Source organism: Schistocerca gregaria, chromosome 2 (assembly GCF_023897955.1).
Source record: "Schistocerca gregaria isolate iqSchGreg1 chromosome 2, iqSchGreg1.2, whole genome shotgun sequence".
Lineage (NCBI taxonomy): Eukaryota > Metazoa > Arthropoda > Insecta > Orthoptera > Acrididae > Schistocerca > Schistocerca gregaria.
The window spans coordinates 807,560,174-807,574,018 of record NC_064921.1 but is presented as its reverse complement, the minus strand read 5'-3'; the positions used below and the strand labels follow the sequence as shown (position 1 = coordinate 807,574,018).

The 13,845-nt window shown below is 39.5% G+C and overlaps 1 protein-coding gene across 7 annotated transcripts in view; it reads right to left on the bottom strand.

The window, feature by feature from the left end:
* Window positions 1-1,480: 1,480 nt before the first annotated feature.
* Window positions 1,481-13,845, bottom strand: part of LOC126335096 (ATP-dependent DNA helicase Q1-like) — a 138,640-nt gene continuing 126,275 nt past the window's right edge. For all 7 annotated transcript variants that reach the window (XM_049998009.1, XM_049998007.1, XM_049998006.1 and 4 more), the window contains 2 exons: window positions 10,563-10,745; window positions 1,481-2,271 (listed from right to left, as the gene is read on the bottom strand). In XM_049998009.1, coding sequence (XP_049853966.1) covers window positions 1,733-2,271; window positions 10,563-10,745 — 722 coding nt within the window. In that variant the 3' untranslated portion in view covers window positions 1,481-1,732. The remainder of the gene's footprint in view (window positions 2,272-10,562; window positions 10,746-13,845) is intronic.

The following is a 13,845-nucleotide window of genomic DNA, read 5'->3' as shown; positions in this document are numbered from 1 at the left end:
TTTACTTCTGCCAGTATCTCGTCTCCTACGTTCCAAACTTTACAGAAGCTCTCCTGCGAACCTAGCAGAACTAGCACTCCTGAAAGGATATAGCGGAGACATGGCTTAGCCACAGCCTGGGGGATGTTTCCAGTCTCGGTCGGACACACTGTTTTTAACTGCCAGGAAGTTTCAATATCAGCGCACACTCCGCTGCAGAGTGAAAATCTCATTCTGTGCCAGGTTGTTTACACACTTACATGAACTTACACTAGTCAATGACTCCCTTCACACTGACAGAAATGGCAGAAATACATTTATGATTCTTGCACAATAACAAACACTATGTTCTATAATTCATTTGGACAAAAGCTCAGTATCAAAGTATAAGCAGAATCATCTGGTTTTTCAGTTATAGCCATGAGAATGATGATAATGTAACTTATGGAAGCATTTGACTGAATACAGAATACCAAAAATATGTAGGTATGGAGTTCCACAGGACAAGATGCTACAAAGACAGAAAAACTGTTATTAATTTACATTCATATTTGTGAACATTGTTCCTAGCCCTGTTTTTAAATTTCTACCTGCACCACTCTGTGACAAAGCAATCTGGGATATTTTTACTTCCCCTCTTGTTTTGCCATCTGCCTCCTTAAAATTCATTTTTTCATGTCTGACTAATTACCGTTAACATGTGTGAGTTTAATATGCATTTTCATAAAAGAGAAAGGTTGTCCCTCAGTTTTAAAAAATATAACATCAGATCCAATTTTGTGCTTCGTTTTATGTATGTAATTTTCTAATTTATTTTGACTATTCCTAGTTATTATCTTTTGTTTTAGGGGCAAAGTCAGTAATTGTTTCGTAACTTAAATTCAATTGTTGACTTAATAACAAATATAAGTTCTGTAGTAATTACAAACATTTGAAGGAACAACTAATAGCATTCTTTAAGTATTTATTTGGCTCTATTCGAAAAATGTTAGCGAAGCCAGCCCTTAATTAATTCCAAAGTAATTACCAGTTTTGTCAAAAGTATTGTTCGCATAACTATATCTGTTAATTTCATCACTTAAACAAATAATTCAGCTTAACCCTTGTAGTACAAGAAACTGTTGAAAAAAGAAAAAAAAAACCTTCGCTTCCCCCTTAATCTTTGCTTTGCTTTTTTCTCCTTCCTCACCATTTCTTTATTTCTGGCAATGCATTGTAAGCAAACTGGAACCTGAATCTTATGTGATAATTCACTGTTATTTCTAAATACTTTTCTTCAGTTTGTTACTCCCCAATCCCCCCACTTCAAAGTGTTAAAACATATTTTTTTAAAGTCCCCATGCTTACTTTCGTCCCGTCTTACATTCTAATTTGTTGTTTCTCCTACAGACATGTCTTTTTAAAAGTGGTGTAATTAAGAGTTTTATTGGATTGTCAAGCACAATCATGCTGTTCTTGTTTTGGCAGCTGACTGACAGTACTAAATGATGTCAAAATACACTTCAATTTGATCATCTACTTATTGCATATTTACTTGTATAATACACAAAATACTCAAGCAGAGGTTGAAAATATACAAATCAAAGTTTGTTTCATTATTTCTTATTCCACATTAATGGAATGATTCAGAGTGAATAAATAAATAAATATGTAAATTACTTCTAGAAAAATGTAATGGATATTAGTATTTCAGTATTTTACACAATACATTTGTAACAAAAATAGCTGTATTACAGTCTCATTTGGTCATATTTCAACCACATTCCAAGTCCTCATCACTGCTACCAGAACTTATATATGTCTTGCGCTTCTTGGCTGAAAATGATGTGCTCTTCAAAACAGGTGCCTCTTCACTATCAGAGTCCTCTAACATCACAGTTTCAACACTGCTTGTAGGTAAGCAATCTGATTTCTTGGTAATCTGATTAGAAGAACTACTTAGCACATCAGATTTTGATTCTGATTTGTGTTTTTTGTTGGCCAATGTTTCATGATCACTCTTACGTTTCTTTGCAGAGGAAGCACTTGGACCACCATTCAACTTCGAGCCACAGTCCGAGTGCCCACCACCCTGTTTCATTTTTTCCTTTTTTACATCCTTTTCCCTATCAGGACTTATCACAATTGTAGTCTTATTATTTGTACACTTCTCTTTGTATGCTCCTGGTTCTCTCTCAGCTGCACCAGATGACACAAGTGCAGGTTTCACCACAGCTGACATTGGGAGCTTCTTGCCAGGGACGGCCATCTTTATACAGTAGCTGTTAGCCAACACACTTGCTGCCCTCGGCCCTGGAAAAAAAAAAAAAAAAAAATCAATAATTAAATTACAAAAATCTTTCATATAATAAGCAAAAACAGGGGAAAACGTACATCACCACTAACAGACTCTTCAAATTCTTCTTCATACAGGAAGATGACTCATCATTGCTAACTTCTATGAAAGCAGTACAGGGAGAAGTATACACCCCGTTTTCCAAAAACTAGTGTTACAAGTGTTCAGCAAACTATTACGTGTGAGACTATTACGCAAGTAAAGAAGTGGTACATGCCCCATTGAATCAACCAATAAAATTATGTGTCACCAACCAATGTCTGGCATACGATCATATATGAGTTGTGGCAAGGCTCGTGATCCAACACTGCATACAACACTGCCCATTAAAATCGCAACACCCTGAAGATTGCATGCAACAATTGTTAAAGTTATTTAGATCTATGCATTTCATTCATGATGTGTTACGTCTGGTGACTGTGCTCTATCTTCGAAGTCTTCATGACATTCTATTTCGGATAATGCAATACTGTCCGTTTCCCGTGCCATCTTGGCCTATTTCTGGAGCCAGAAGGTATTTGACTGTTGCCCTGGCCAACACAAGCCTAGAACCATCATCCACTGGAAACATTTCATAGTGGGATGTCAAGAGATTGGTACATGCTACTTTCTTGTAAATCTCTTCTTGTTTGCTTTTTCTTCTTTAGATATCTTAGTTGCAAATCACAGCTTATGACAACTGCTCTGCCTAATTTATAACATGCTGCATGCTGTCAGAAAGCTTTCAATTTTTACATTAAAATATTCCTCAAACTAGAATGTTACTCATGTCAAAAACATATTCTTACCATGTGTACTTCTCTATCAAGGATTTGTCTTGATAATGTAGCCCTATTTGAACACAGAGAATTAAACACTTAGCTCTGACCATCAACAAATTTAATGCAGTGTTTGAGTTTCAAACCACCTTCACTCAAGACCTACAAACCATTGGCCATCTTCTACAATACAGTACAACCATTCATAGTTAAATCAGCCATATTTGTATTTGGTAGTGGAATTTTCTCACTGATTAGGTGAAATCAAGAATTCCTGCAGTGCAGCACTACCTTGCAGAGAATTGACATTCTATGTTTATTATGGGACATTTCAAACATCTTCCCTACAGCATGACCCTAACCTGTCCTCTGCAGAACTCCAGACTCTATGTTCCCTAAATGCCGATGACTCCATCATTATCTTCCCAGCAGACAAAGGGCCTACCACTGCGTTACTTGACCAAAAGGAATATGTTAGTGAAGGTCTATGCCAGCTGCCTGACACCTCTACATACAGTGTCTGCCATCAAGATCCCATCCCTGTGATTCAAATTGACCTGCAGTCCCTCCTTAAAACATCAGGCCCCTCACAAGGGCTAACACTTCAATCCATAGAGCTTCTCACCCCCTCCCCCCTCCCCCAAACTACACACCCACACCTTTTACCTTCTTCCTAAAATCCACATACCCAATAATCCAGACCATCCTATAGTTGCTGGCTTCAAAGCATCCACTAAACATATATCTGCCTTAGTTGATCAACACCTGCAACCCATAGTATAAAGACTCCCTTCCTACATCAAAGACACCAAACAGTCCTAGATCATCTGAAATCCGTGCCCGTCCCACTACCACCATCTCCCTCTATACCAGCAGCCCCCAGGTACATGGTCAGGTGCGGCTGAACATTTCCTGTCAGTGCCCACCTGATTCCAAACCTATGACATCCTTCCTACTCACCTTAATCAACTTTATACTTCCCAACAACTGCTTCACCTCTGACGGACAGATGTGCAAACAGACCAGGGGTTCGACCATGAGAATCAGGATGGCTCCCTCCAACGCCAACCGTTTCATGGGTCGCTTGGAGGGCACTTGCCCTGGGTTCCACAAGTCTTCAGCTCCTGGTTTGGTTTAGATACATTGATGATATCTTTACCAAATGGACACATGATGTGGCTAACCTGCTAAAATTTCTGGAATCTCTGACTACCTTCTCCCAATTAAATTTCACATGGGCCTATTCCAAATCCCATGCCATTTTCCTTGATGTTGATCTTGTCCTCACCGAAGGCCAGCTACACACTTCTGTCCACATTAAACCTACCAATAAACAACAGTACTTACATTTGACAGTTGCCATCCTTTCCACGTCAAACATTCCCTCCCATACAGCCTTGGGATCTGAGGCAAATGTATTTGTTCGAATGCAGACTCCTTACGGCAATACAGCACCATTCTCACTTCAGCATTCACTGCACATAATTACACCCCCACCCTAGTTAAAAAGCAGATTTCCTGGGCCATCACATCCAATCCTGGTACTGCTCATCCCTCCAAAAAACAACTTTGGAGCACATCACTGGTGACTCAGTATTATCCTGGTCTGGGATGCGTTAATCAGCTACTTCGACTGGACCATGAACTCCTAAAATCATACCCTGAAATGAGATCCATTCTGTCTGAAATTTTGCCCACCATGCCTAGAATAGTTATCTGTCACCCTCCGAATTTCCACAATATTTTTGTCAGACCCTATGCTCCTTCTGCACCCATTTCCCTAACCTATGGCTCCTACCCCTGTGACCATCCCCACTGAAAGTCTTGCCATATGCACCCTCCTCCAACCACCTATAGAAGCCCTGTAACTGGCAAAACATATATTATCAAAGCAAGAGCCACCTGTGAAATGGCACACGTCATATACCAGCTGTTACGTAAACACTGCTCAGCCTTCTACATTGGCATGATTACCACCAAATCATCAATTAGGATGAATGGGCATAAGCAGATGGTGTATACTGGCAACTCGCGATATCCTGCTGCAGAGCATGCTCTACAACATGACAATTGTGACCTTAGCACCAGCTTCACCCCATGTGCCATCTGGATTCTTCCCCAGATACCAGTTCCTCAGAACTCCGCAGTTGGGAACTAGCACATCATGTCCTTGGTTTCTCGCCACCCACCTGACCTTAATTTATGTTAATTTCTTCTGTCTCAGCATTTCTTCACAGTAACTACTATTTGCTTCACTCTAGTTTAGTTTTCTACATCTTTCATTGTCTTACCAATATATTTTTCACTGCCCCCCTCCCACCTCTGTTATGTACAATGCACTTAGCTTTTCCCTCTTATTAACTCATGCATGATATTTAAGCAGTAATCTCTCTCTGCATGTTACCCTGTCTTAAACCTTTAAGCTCTCAGGTTTTCAAATCTCATCCAATGCAGCCCCAACAATCCATCTTTCCTTCTCATCCTGTGTGGTAAGTCTCCACTGACCCACAGTTCTGGGTGACTTTTCCTAAGTGTACTACTTTTCCTAGTCCTCTCCAGTCCTTTTCCTTCACACCTCTTCCTTCCAATTCAACCCTTCTGCCTAAAGAAGGAGCCACTGGCTCCGAAAGCTTGCCAATTGCAATTGTCTTTTACATGTGTGTTCTGTCACCACTTAGTGAGTAGATTTTTTATCTATCCAGTTAAATTATTTGTTTTGGTAACAGAACTGGCCAGTCTAACTTCATATCAGTTTTAGATAAATACTTCCTCTCTTTGAACAACTTTTGTAAGTTAACTAAACTTTGCTTTTTTTCAAATTATTAACCGCTTCATTTAATGACTTTTTTTTCAAGTTATGTTACAAAAACATTTTTTTATGGTGAATAACATCCTATAATGAATGACATAACACACAGAATATAAAGATAGCTTTCAAAGCTCAAAATAAGGAGTTAAAAAAATTTGAATCTCACCAATAAAACATCCGTAGTATACTCATGCACTGGATTTTCACTAAAATATACTGAAACTTGAAGTTATTTTTTAGTTTCTGTGTAGCTATGAAGTCTAACCACGTATTTTACAATGGTTTACTGTGAACAAAAATCATGGAGAAGCTGTCTGAAGCTCAATGGGTGTATTTATCTCGTACCACTGGCAAGCACTTGTCACTCAACTGACAAATTGTTATCACTTTCCGCCTCTAATGAAGTAACATCAATTTCTTCTTCACTTTCTGAGCTGCTATATTCAACGTCAAACTCAGGATCACTATCCCCATCCTCTGTTGAAAGTGTCGACTCAATAACACCACAGGAGAGAGGCTGAAAGTGCATGTTTTGTTGTCAAGTATCCAAAGCTGTACACAGTAAAGAGGATACCTAGTGGCAACCACCTGAACCGAAACTCAGTAGCTGCACAGTTAACTGTAAGTGCTGAAACAGATACAAGTGGTCCCCCCTCCCCAAGATCTCTTCTTAAATAGCCCAAGTATGCCAAAGATTTTAAGTTTCTGTCAAAATAATAAAACAAGATAACTCACGGTTTTATGTTAAGGCATTAATTTGCCCTCTCCTCTCACTCTAGTCTCCATGACCATTCTGCACCAACTGCTTCCAACTCTTATTTTTACTTGTTGTTGTTGTTGTTGTTGTTGTTGTCATATTCAGTCCTGAGACTGGTTTGATGCAGCTCTCCATGCTACTCTATCCTGTGCAAATCTTCTTCATCTCTCAGTACTTACTGAAACCTACACCCTTCTGAATCTGCTTAGTGTATTCATCTCTTGGTCTCCCTCTAGGATTTTTACCCTCCACACTGCCCTCCAGTGCTAAATTTGTGATCTTGATGTCTCAGAACATGTCCTACCAACTGGTCCCTTCTTCTTGTCAAGTTGTGCCACAAACTCCTCTTCTCCCCAATCCTATTCAATACCTCCTCATTAGTTACGTGATCTACCCACCTAATCTTCAACATTCTTCTGTAGCACCAATTTCGAAAGCTTCTATTCTCTTCTTGTCCAAACTATTTATTATCCATGTTTCACTTCCATACATGGCTACACTCCATACAAATACTTTCAGAAACGACTTCCTGACACTTAAATCTATACTTGATGTTAACAATTTTTTCTTCTTCAGAAACGCTTTCCTTGCCATTGCCAGTCTACATTTTATATCCTCTCTACTTCAACCATCATCAGTTATTTTGCTCCCCAAATAGCAAAACTCCTTTAGTACTTTAAGTGTCTCATTTCCTAATCTAATTCTCTCAGTATCACCCGACTCAATTTGATTTCTTATAATAAGACATGTGGAAAAATTTCTTTTGTGTTACCTATCCCTTCCCTTCCCTTTTCTGAACAAAACCTGAACTACATCTTACAGATCCATATAAAAATGTTTACAAGAAATAAAAAACTAAAGCTATCATCAACCCAAAGGTTGGTTTGTATGCCACAGTGCTTTACTAGGTGTGGTCCTAATGGAGGTGGTATGCCATTACCTTCCATCAGCCTTTGCACTGACTTACCTCATATGTTACTGGGGGACCTACAGTTTAATGTGGACTCCAAACTGTGGTGCAACAGCTTATCCATTTTAAATGCACGGTGTCAGGACTGTAGTCCAGTAACTGGATTTAACATATAACTTTAATTTACAGGGTGTTTCAAAAATGACCGGTATATTTGAAACGGCAATACAAACTAAATGAGCAGCGATAGAAATACACCGTTTGTTGCAATATGCTTGAGACAACAGTACATTTTCAAGCAGACAAACTTTCGAAATTACAGTAGTTACAATTGTCAACAACAGATGGCGCTGCGCTCTGGGAAACTCTATAGTACGATATTTTCCACATATCCACCATGCATAGCAATAATATGGCGTAGTCTCTGAATGAAATTACCCGAAACCTTTGACAACGTGTCTGGCGGAATGGCTTCACATGCAGATCAGATGTACTGCTTCAGCTGTTCAATTGTTTATGGATTCTGGCGGTACACCTGGTCTTTCAAGTGTCCCCACAGAAGGAAGTCACAGGGGTTCATGTCTGGCGAATAAGGAGGCCAATCCACGCCGCCTCCTGTATGTTTCGGATAGCCCAAAGCAATCACACGATCATCGAAATATTCATTCAGGAAATTAAAGACATCTGCCGTGCGATGTGGCCGGGCACCATCTTGCATAAACCACGAGGTGTTCGCTGTGTCGTCTAAGGCAGTTTGTACCGCCACAAATTCACGAAGAATGTCCAGATAGCGTGATGCAGTAATCATTTCGGATCTGAAAAATGGGCCAATAATTCCTTTGGAAGAAGTGGCAGCCCAGACCAGTACTTTTTGAGGATGCAGGGATGATGGGACTGTAACATGGGGCTTTTCGGTTCCCCATATGCAACAGTTCTGTTTATTGATGAAGCCATCAAGGTAAAAATAAGCTTCGTCAGTAAACCAAATGCTGCCCACATGCATATTGCCGTCATCAATCCTGTGCACTATATCATTAGCGAATGTCTCTCGTGCAGCAATGGTAGCGGCGCTGAGGGGTTGCCGCGTTTGAATTTTGTATTGATAGAGGTGTAAACTCTGGCGCATGAGACGATACGTGGACGTTGGCGTCATTTGGACCGCAGCTGCAACAAGGCGAGCGGAAACCCGAGGCCGCTGTTGGATCACCTGCTGCACTAGCTGCGCGTTGCCGTCTGTGGTTGCCGTACGCAGTTGCCCCACCTTTCCAGCACGTTCATCCGTCACGTTCCCAGTCTGTTGAAATTTTTCAAACAGATCCTTTATTGTATTGCTTTTCGGTCCTTTGGTTACGTTAAACCTCCATTGAAAACTTCGTCTTGTTGCAACAACACTGTGTTCTAGGCGGTGGAATTCCAACACCAGAAAAATCCTCTGTTCTAAGGAATAAACCATGTTGTCCACAGCACACGCTTACAGCAGAAAGACGACATACAGAATGGCGCACCCACAGACTGCGTTGTCTTCTATATCTTTCACATCACTTGCAGCGCCATCTGTTGTTGAAAATTGTAACTACTGTAACTTCGAAAGTTTGTCCGCCTGAAAATGTACTGTTGTCCCAAGCATATTGCAACAAACGGTGTATTTCTATCGCTGCTCGTTTAGTTTTTATTGCCGTTTCAAATATACCAGTCATTTTTGAAACACCCTGTATTGCAGAAAACATTTTTTTAGTGTAATTAGTTACTTGTTATACACATTAAATTCACAATAAACCTTATTATATGCAATATTTCAACAGAACAAACACAGAAAACTAAAAAATTTAAAAAAATAAAATATAATAATTATAAGGCTATGTGCTGGTCATTTACAGGTGCTTTTATTTAAAAATGTCTATCTCTACTTAAGAATTAGTGTAGGATATAGACGAGTTTGCTAAATCTACATTTGAAAACATTTCTGCCACTTGCCAGACATTTTATTTCCACGAGTATATTGCCAAAGAGTTTAATAGCTGCATATCTCACCCCACTTGGTGATAAAGTGTCATTCATTGAAGCATAATACAGATCATTTTTTCTTCTAGTGTTGTACTTGTCAATATCTACGTTCATCTTAAACTTAGATGGATTGTTGGTTACAAATTTCATAAGTGAACAAATGTAGACCTACTGTGGGCTGTCATTAGTATTCCTAGCTCCTTAAAGAGATCCCTGCAAGATGTACACATGTGAACTCCACACATAATTCTAATTACCTTGCTTTGTGTAATAAATACTTTTGGCCTAATTGAGAAGTTACTGCAGAATGTTATCCCACAAGACATCAATGAAATAAAATATGCAAAATATGTTATCTTACTGACTTCTGTTTCTCAATGTTGGCATTTGTGGCAAAAGTATCTGAGTTAATTGGTTTTACCAGTTTAAGTTTTCATCAACATGTACATCTAAGAACTTATTATTTTCTACTCTATTATTTATTGTTGGCATACTAGGTGGGATATTTTTGACAGTACAAAACTGGATGAACTGTGTTTTTTCAAAGTTTAAAGTTAGCCCATTTATGCAAAACTATTCAGTAACTATCACAAAAACATCATTTACTATCTTCTCTGATGATGCTGCTTTGCTCAGCTTCACAACAATGTTTGGTATTAGGTGAGTTATGTATGCCATGAAAAGCTAACTTCTGTAATAGAATATGAAGACTGACATGATCAAAAGCCTTCAGCATGCCACAAAAGATCCCAGTTGACTATATTTTATCATTTACTGATTGTATTATGTGGGATGTAAATGTATAAAAAGCTGACACAATAGAATACGCCCTTTTGAAATCCAAACTGTGATTGGCTAAGTAGGCTGCCCCATTACTATACAGTTGGGCAACATTCATGGAGTACATTACCTTCTCAAAAATTTTAGAAAATGATGATTGTTTTATCCAAAAATTTAAAATTTCTTTGTCAAAAGGGTATCTCTAAATCCGTGATAAGCTAAATACCTACCTCTTTTGATGTAACTAAGAGTTGAATATGGGGTGAAATGAAAATCTTCTTGCAGGAACCCTTGGATCAATAAATACGCCACCACTGCCTCACAATTCTCACGGCTGAACTGTGGTACAGGAACATCACTCACCCTGAGGTTGGCTTTTCCTTTACCCAACCAGGCATCGATCAACATTTGACCTGTAGGGAACCAAAGTTTCCATCTAATTATTTTGGCTGAAAAAACAAATGCGTGAAAGTGGGGTGGTCTGCAAGGCAAACAGGGTATTCTTGGAAGTGACAAGAATCTTGTAGGGCTGGTTGAGAAAGGTGAAGCAACAAGAGTACTTTTTCCTGGTAAGACATCATACAGGGTGTTTCAAAAATGACTGGTATATTTTAAACGGCAATAAAAACTAAACGAGCAGAGATAGAAATACACCGTTCGTTGCAATATGCTTGGGACAACAGTACATTTTCAGGCGGACAAACTTTCGAAGTTACAGTAGTTACAATTTTCAACAACAGATGGCGCTGCAAGTGATGTGAAAGATATAGAAGACAACGCAGTCTGTGGGTGCGCCATTCTGTACGTCGTATTTCTGCTGTAAGCGTGTGCTGTTCACAACGTGCAAGTGTGCTGTGGACAACATGGTTTATTCCTTAGAACAGAGGATTTTTCTGGTGTTGGAATTCCACCGCCTAGAACACAGTGTTGTTGAAACAAGACGAAGTTTTCAACGGAGGTTTAATGTAACCATAGGACCAAAAAGCAATACAATAAAGGATCTGTTTGAAAAATTTCAACGGACTGGGAACGTGACGGATGAACGTGCTGGAAAGGTGGAGCAACCGCGTACGGCAACCACAGACGGCAACGCGCAGCTAGTGCAGCAGGTGATCCAACAGCGGCCTCGGGTTTCCGTTCGCCGTGTTGCAGCTGCGGTCCAAATGACGCCAACGTCCACGTATTGTCTCATGCGCCAGAGTTTACACCTCTATCCATACAAAATTCAAACGCGGCAATCCCTCAGCGCCGCTACCATTGCTGCACGAGAGACATTCGCTAATGATATAGTGCACAGGATTGATGACGGCAATATGCATGTGGGCAGCATTTGGTTTACTGACGAAGCTTATTTTTACCTGGACGGCTTCGTCAATAAACAGAACTGTCGCATATGGGGAACCGTAAAGCCCCATGTTGCAGTCCCATCGGCCCTGCATCCTCAAAAAGTACTGGTCTGGGCTGCCATTTCTTCCAAAGGAATCATTGGCCCATTTTTCAGATCCGAAACGATTACTGCATCACGCTATCTGGACATTCTTCGTGAATTTGTGGCGGTACAAACTGCCTTAGACGACGACAGCGAACACCTTGTGGTTTATGCAAGATGGTGCCCGGCCACATCGCACGGCCGACGTCTTTAATTTCCTGAATGAATATTTCGATGATCGTGTGATTGCTTTAGGCTATCCGAAACATACAGGAGGCGGCGTGGATTGGCCTCCCTATTCGCCAGACATGAACCCCTGTGACTTCTTTCTGTGGGGTCACTTGAAAGACCAGGTGTACCGCCAGAATCCATAAACAATTGAACAGCTGAAGCAGTACATCTGATCTGCATGTGAAGCCATTCCGCCAGACATGTTGTCAAAGGTTTCAGGTAATTTCATTCAGAGACTACGCCATATTATTGCTATGCATGGTGGATATGTGGAAAATATCGTACTATAAAGTTTCCCAGACCGCAGCGCCATCTGTTGTTGACAATTGTAACTACTGTAATTTCGAAAGTTTGTCTGCTTGAAAATGTACTGTTGTCCCAAGCATATTGCAACAAACGGTGTATTTCTATCGCTGCTCATTTAGTTTGTATTGCCGTTTCAAATATACCGGTCATTTTTTAAACACCCTGTATGTAGTAGTGTAGTTGTGTGTGGGACCCATACCAACCATACCAATCATGTCTGATTACAGCCCTGCAAGATGTACAAAAAAACCACCAAATTTTTGTGTACAGAGATTTTGAGAACTGCAGTCATGCCACTGCCATAACGTGAAAGGGAACTCACTGAAATGCCAGAGAAAAATACACAGATATGATCAAGATGGCATCCACTGTGTAAGTTGATCACATTTCTCTTCATAAAAATTTTAATTTTTCCCCATTACAAAGAAAGCATGTGAAAATCACGAAGTTGAATGCATAGAGGTTACAGTTTACAATTCATGCACTGAAAATGGACACTTTGAAATTTTATGTAGGAAAAAGTAAGCTGAATATGCTAGGAGTTCTGCAAGTATCTCATCTGCTTCTGAAAGTGGACAGAAGTTACACACACATTTAACATGGAAAATGTCCCTAATCATGTAACTAGTGTATGCAACACAAATTTTGTTCATGAAAACCCAAACCCCTTTGATGGGCTTTCAGTTACAGTCTGTGAGAGTGCAATGAGCAGTCTCGAATCACATGAGAAGAAAAACTAAACTGAAATCAAAGCACGAAACAGACATTTTCAGTATTATAAAAATAATGCTATCATAGTGTGGTCACGGATAATGAAGTGATTTCAAAGAATTTCTCATACTGCATCATCAGTTACTATGGGCAAAAGACAAAACAGTGTCATCACACAGCACCAAAGTACTATTGTGTCTAAAATCAATAAAATGTCAGAAAATTTAAAATAATTCTATATGGAAGGGCAAATCTTAGCTGCAAACTTTCAAAATAGAAGTTGTACATACATACATACATACATACATCGAAATATAACCAGTACAATGAAACTAGGCACAAAATTCCAGGCAGCAACTTCTATGAGATGCTTTCTGATCAGATGTCACCATTATCAAACAATAACTTTTTCTAGTTCTTAGTGGAAACGGACAATGTAGCAAGTAATGAAACAAAAGATCTAGTGATCTTGACAAAAGAAGACTGCACACACTGAGAAGCATCATAATGCGTAAGCAGACTGGTCATGTGTAAGTAAGTAGATACAAAACATATAATACAAAATATATACACAAGATTTAATAGTATAACATTTGCTAACGTAAGCTGCACAGGAAGAAAATTCCCTATGACCCATCGTCTACATCTCAGTAGGTTATGGAAGGACTAGGTAACAAACACAGTTTCTAGAAATAGTAAACAATAAGTTGAATGTGCAATGTAATGTTACAGAGGTCATTCATCTCAAGGACAAAAATTACAATTTCTTGGGAGAGTTAATCCTGAAATAGTATGTCACTGAAGCAATGCACATGCAAAACAAACATGACCTTTTT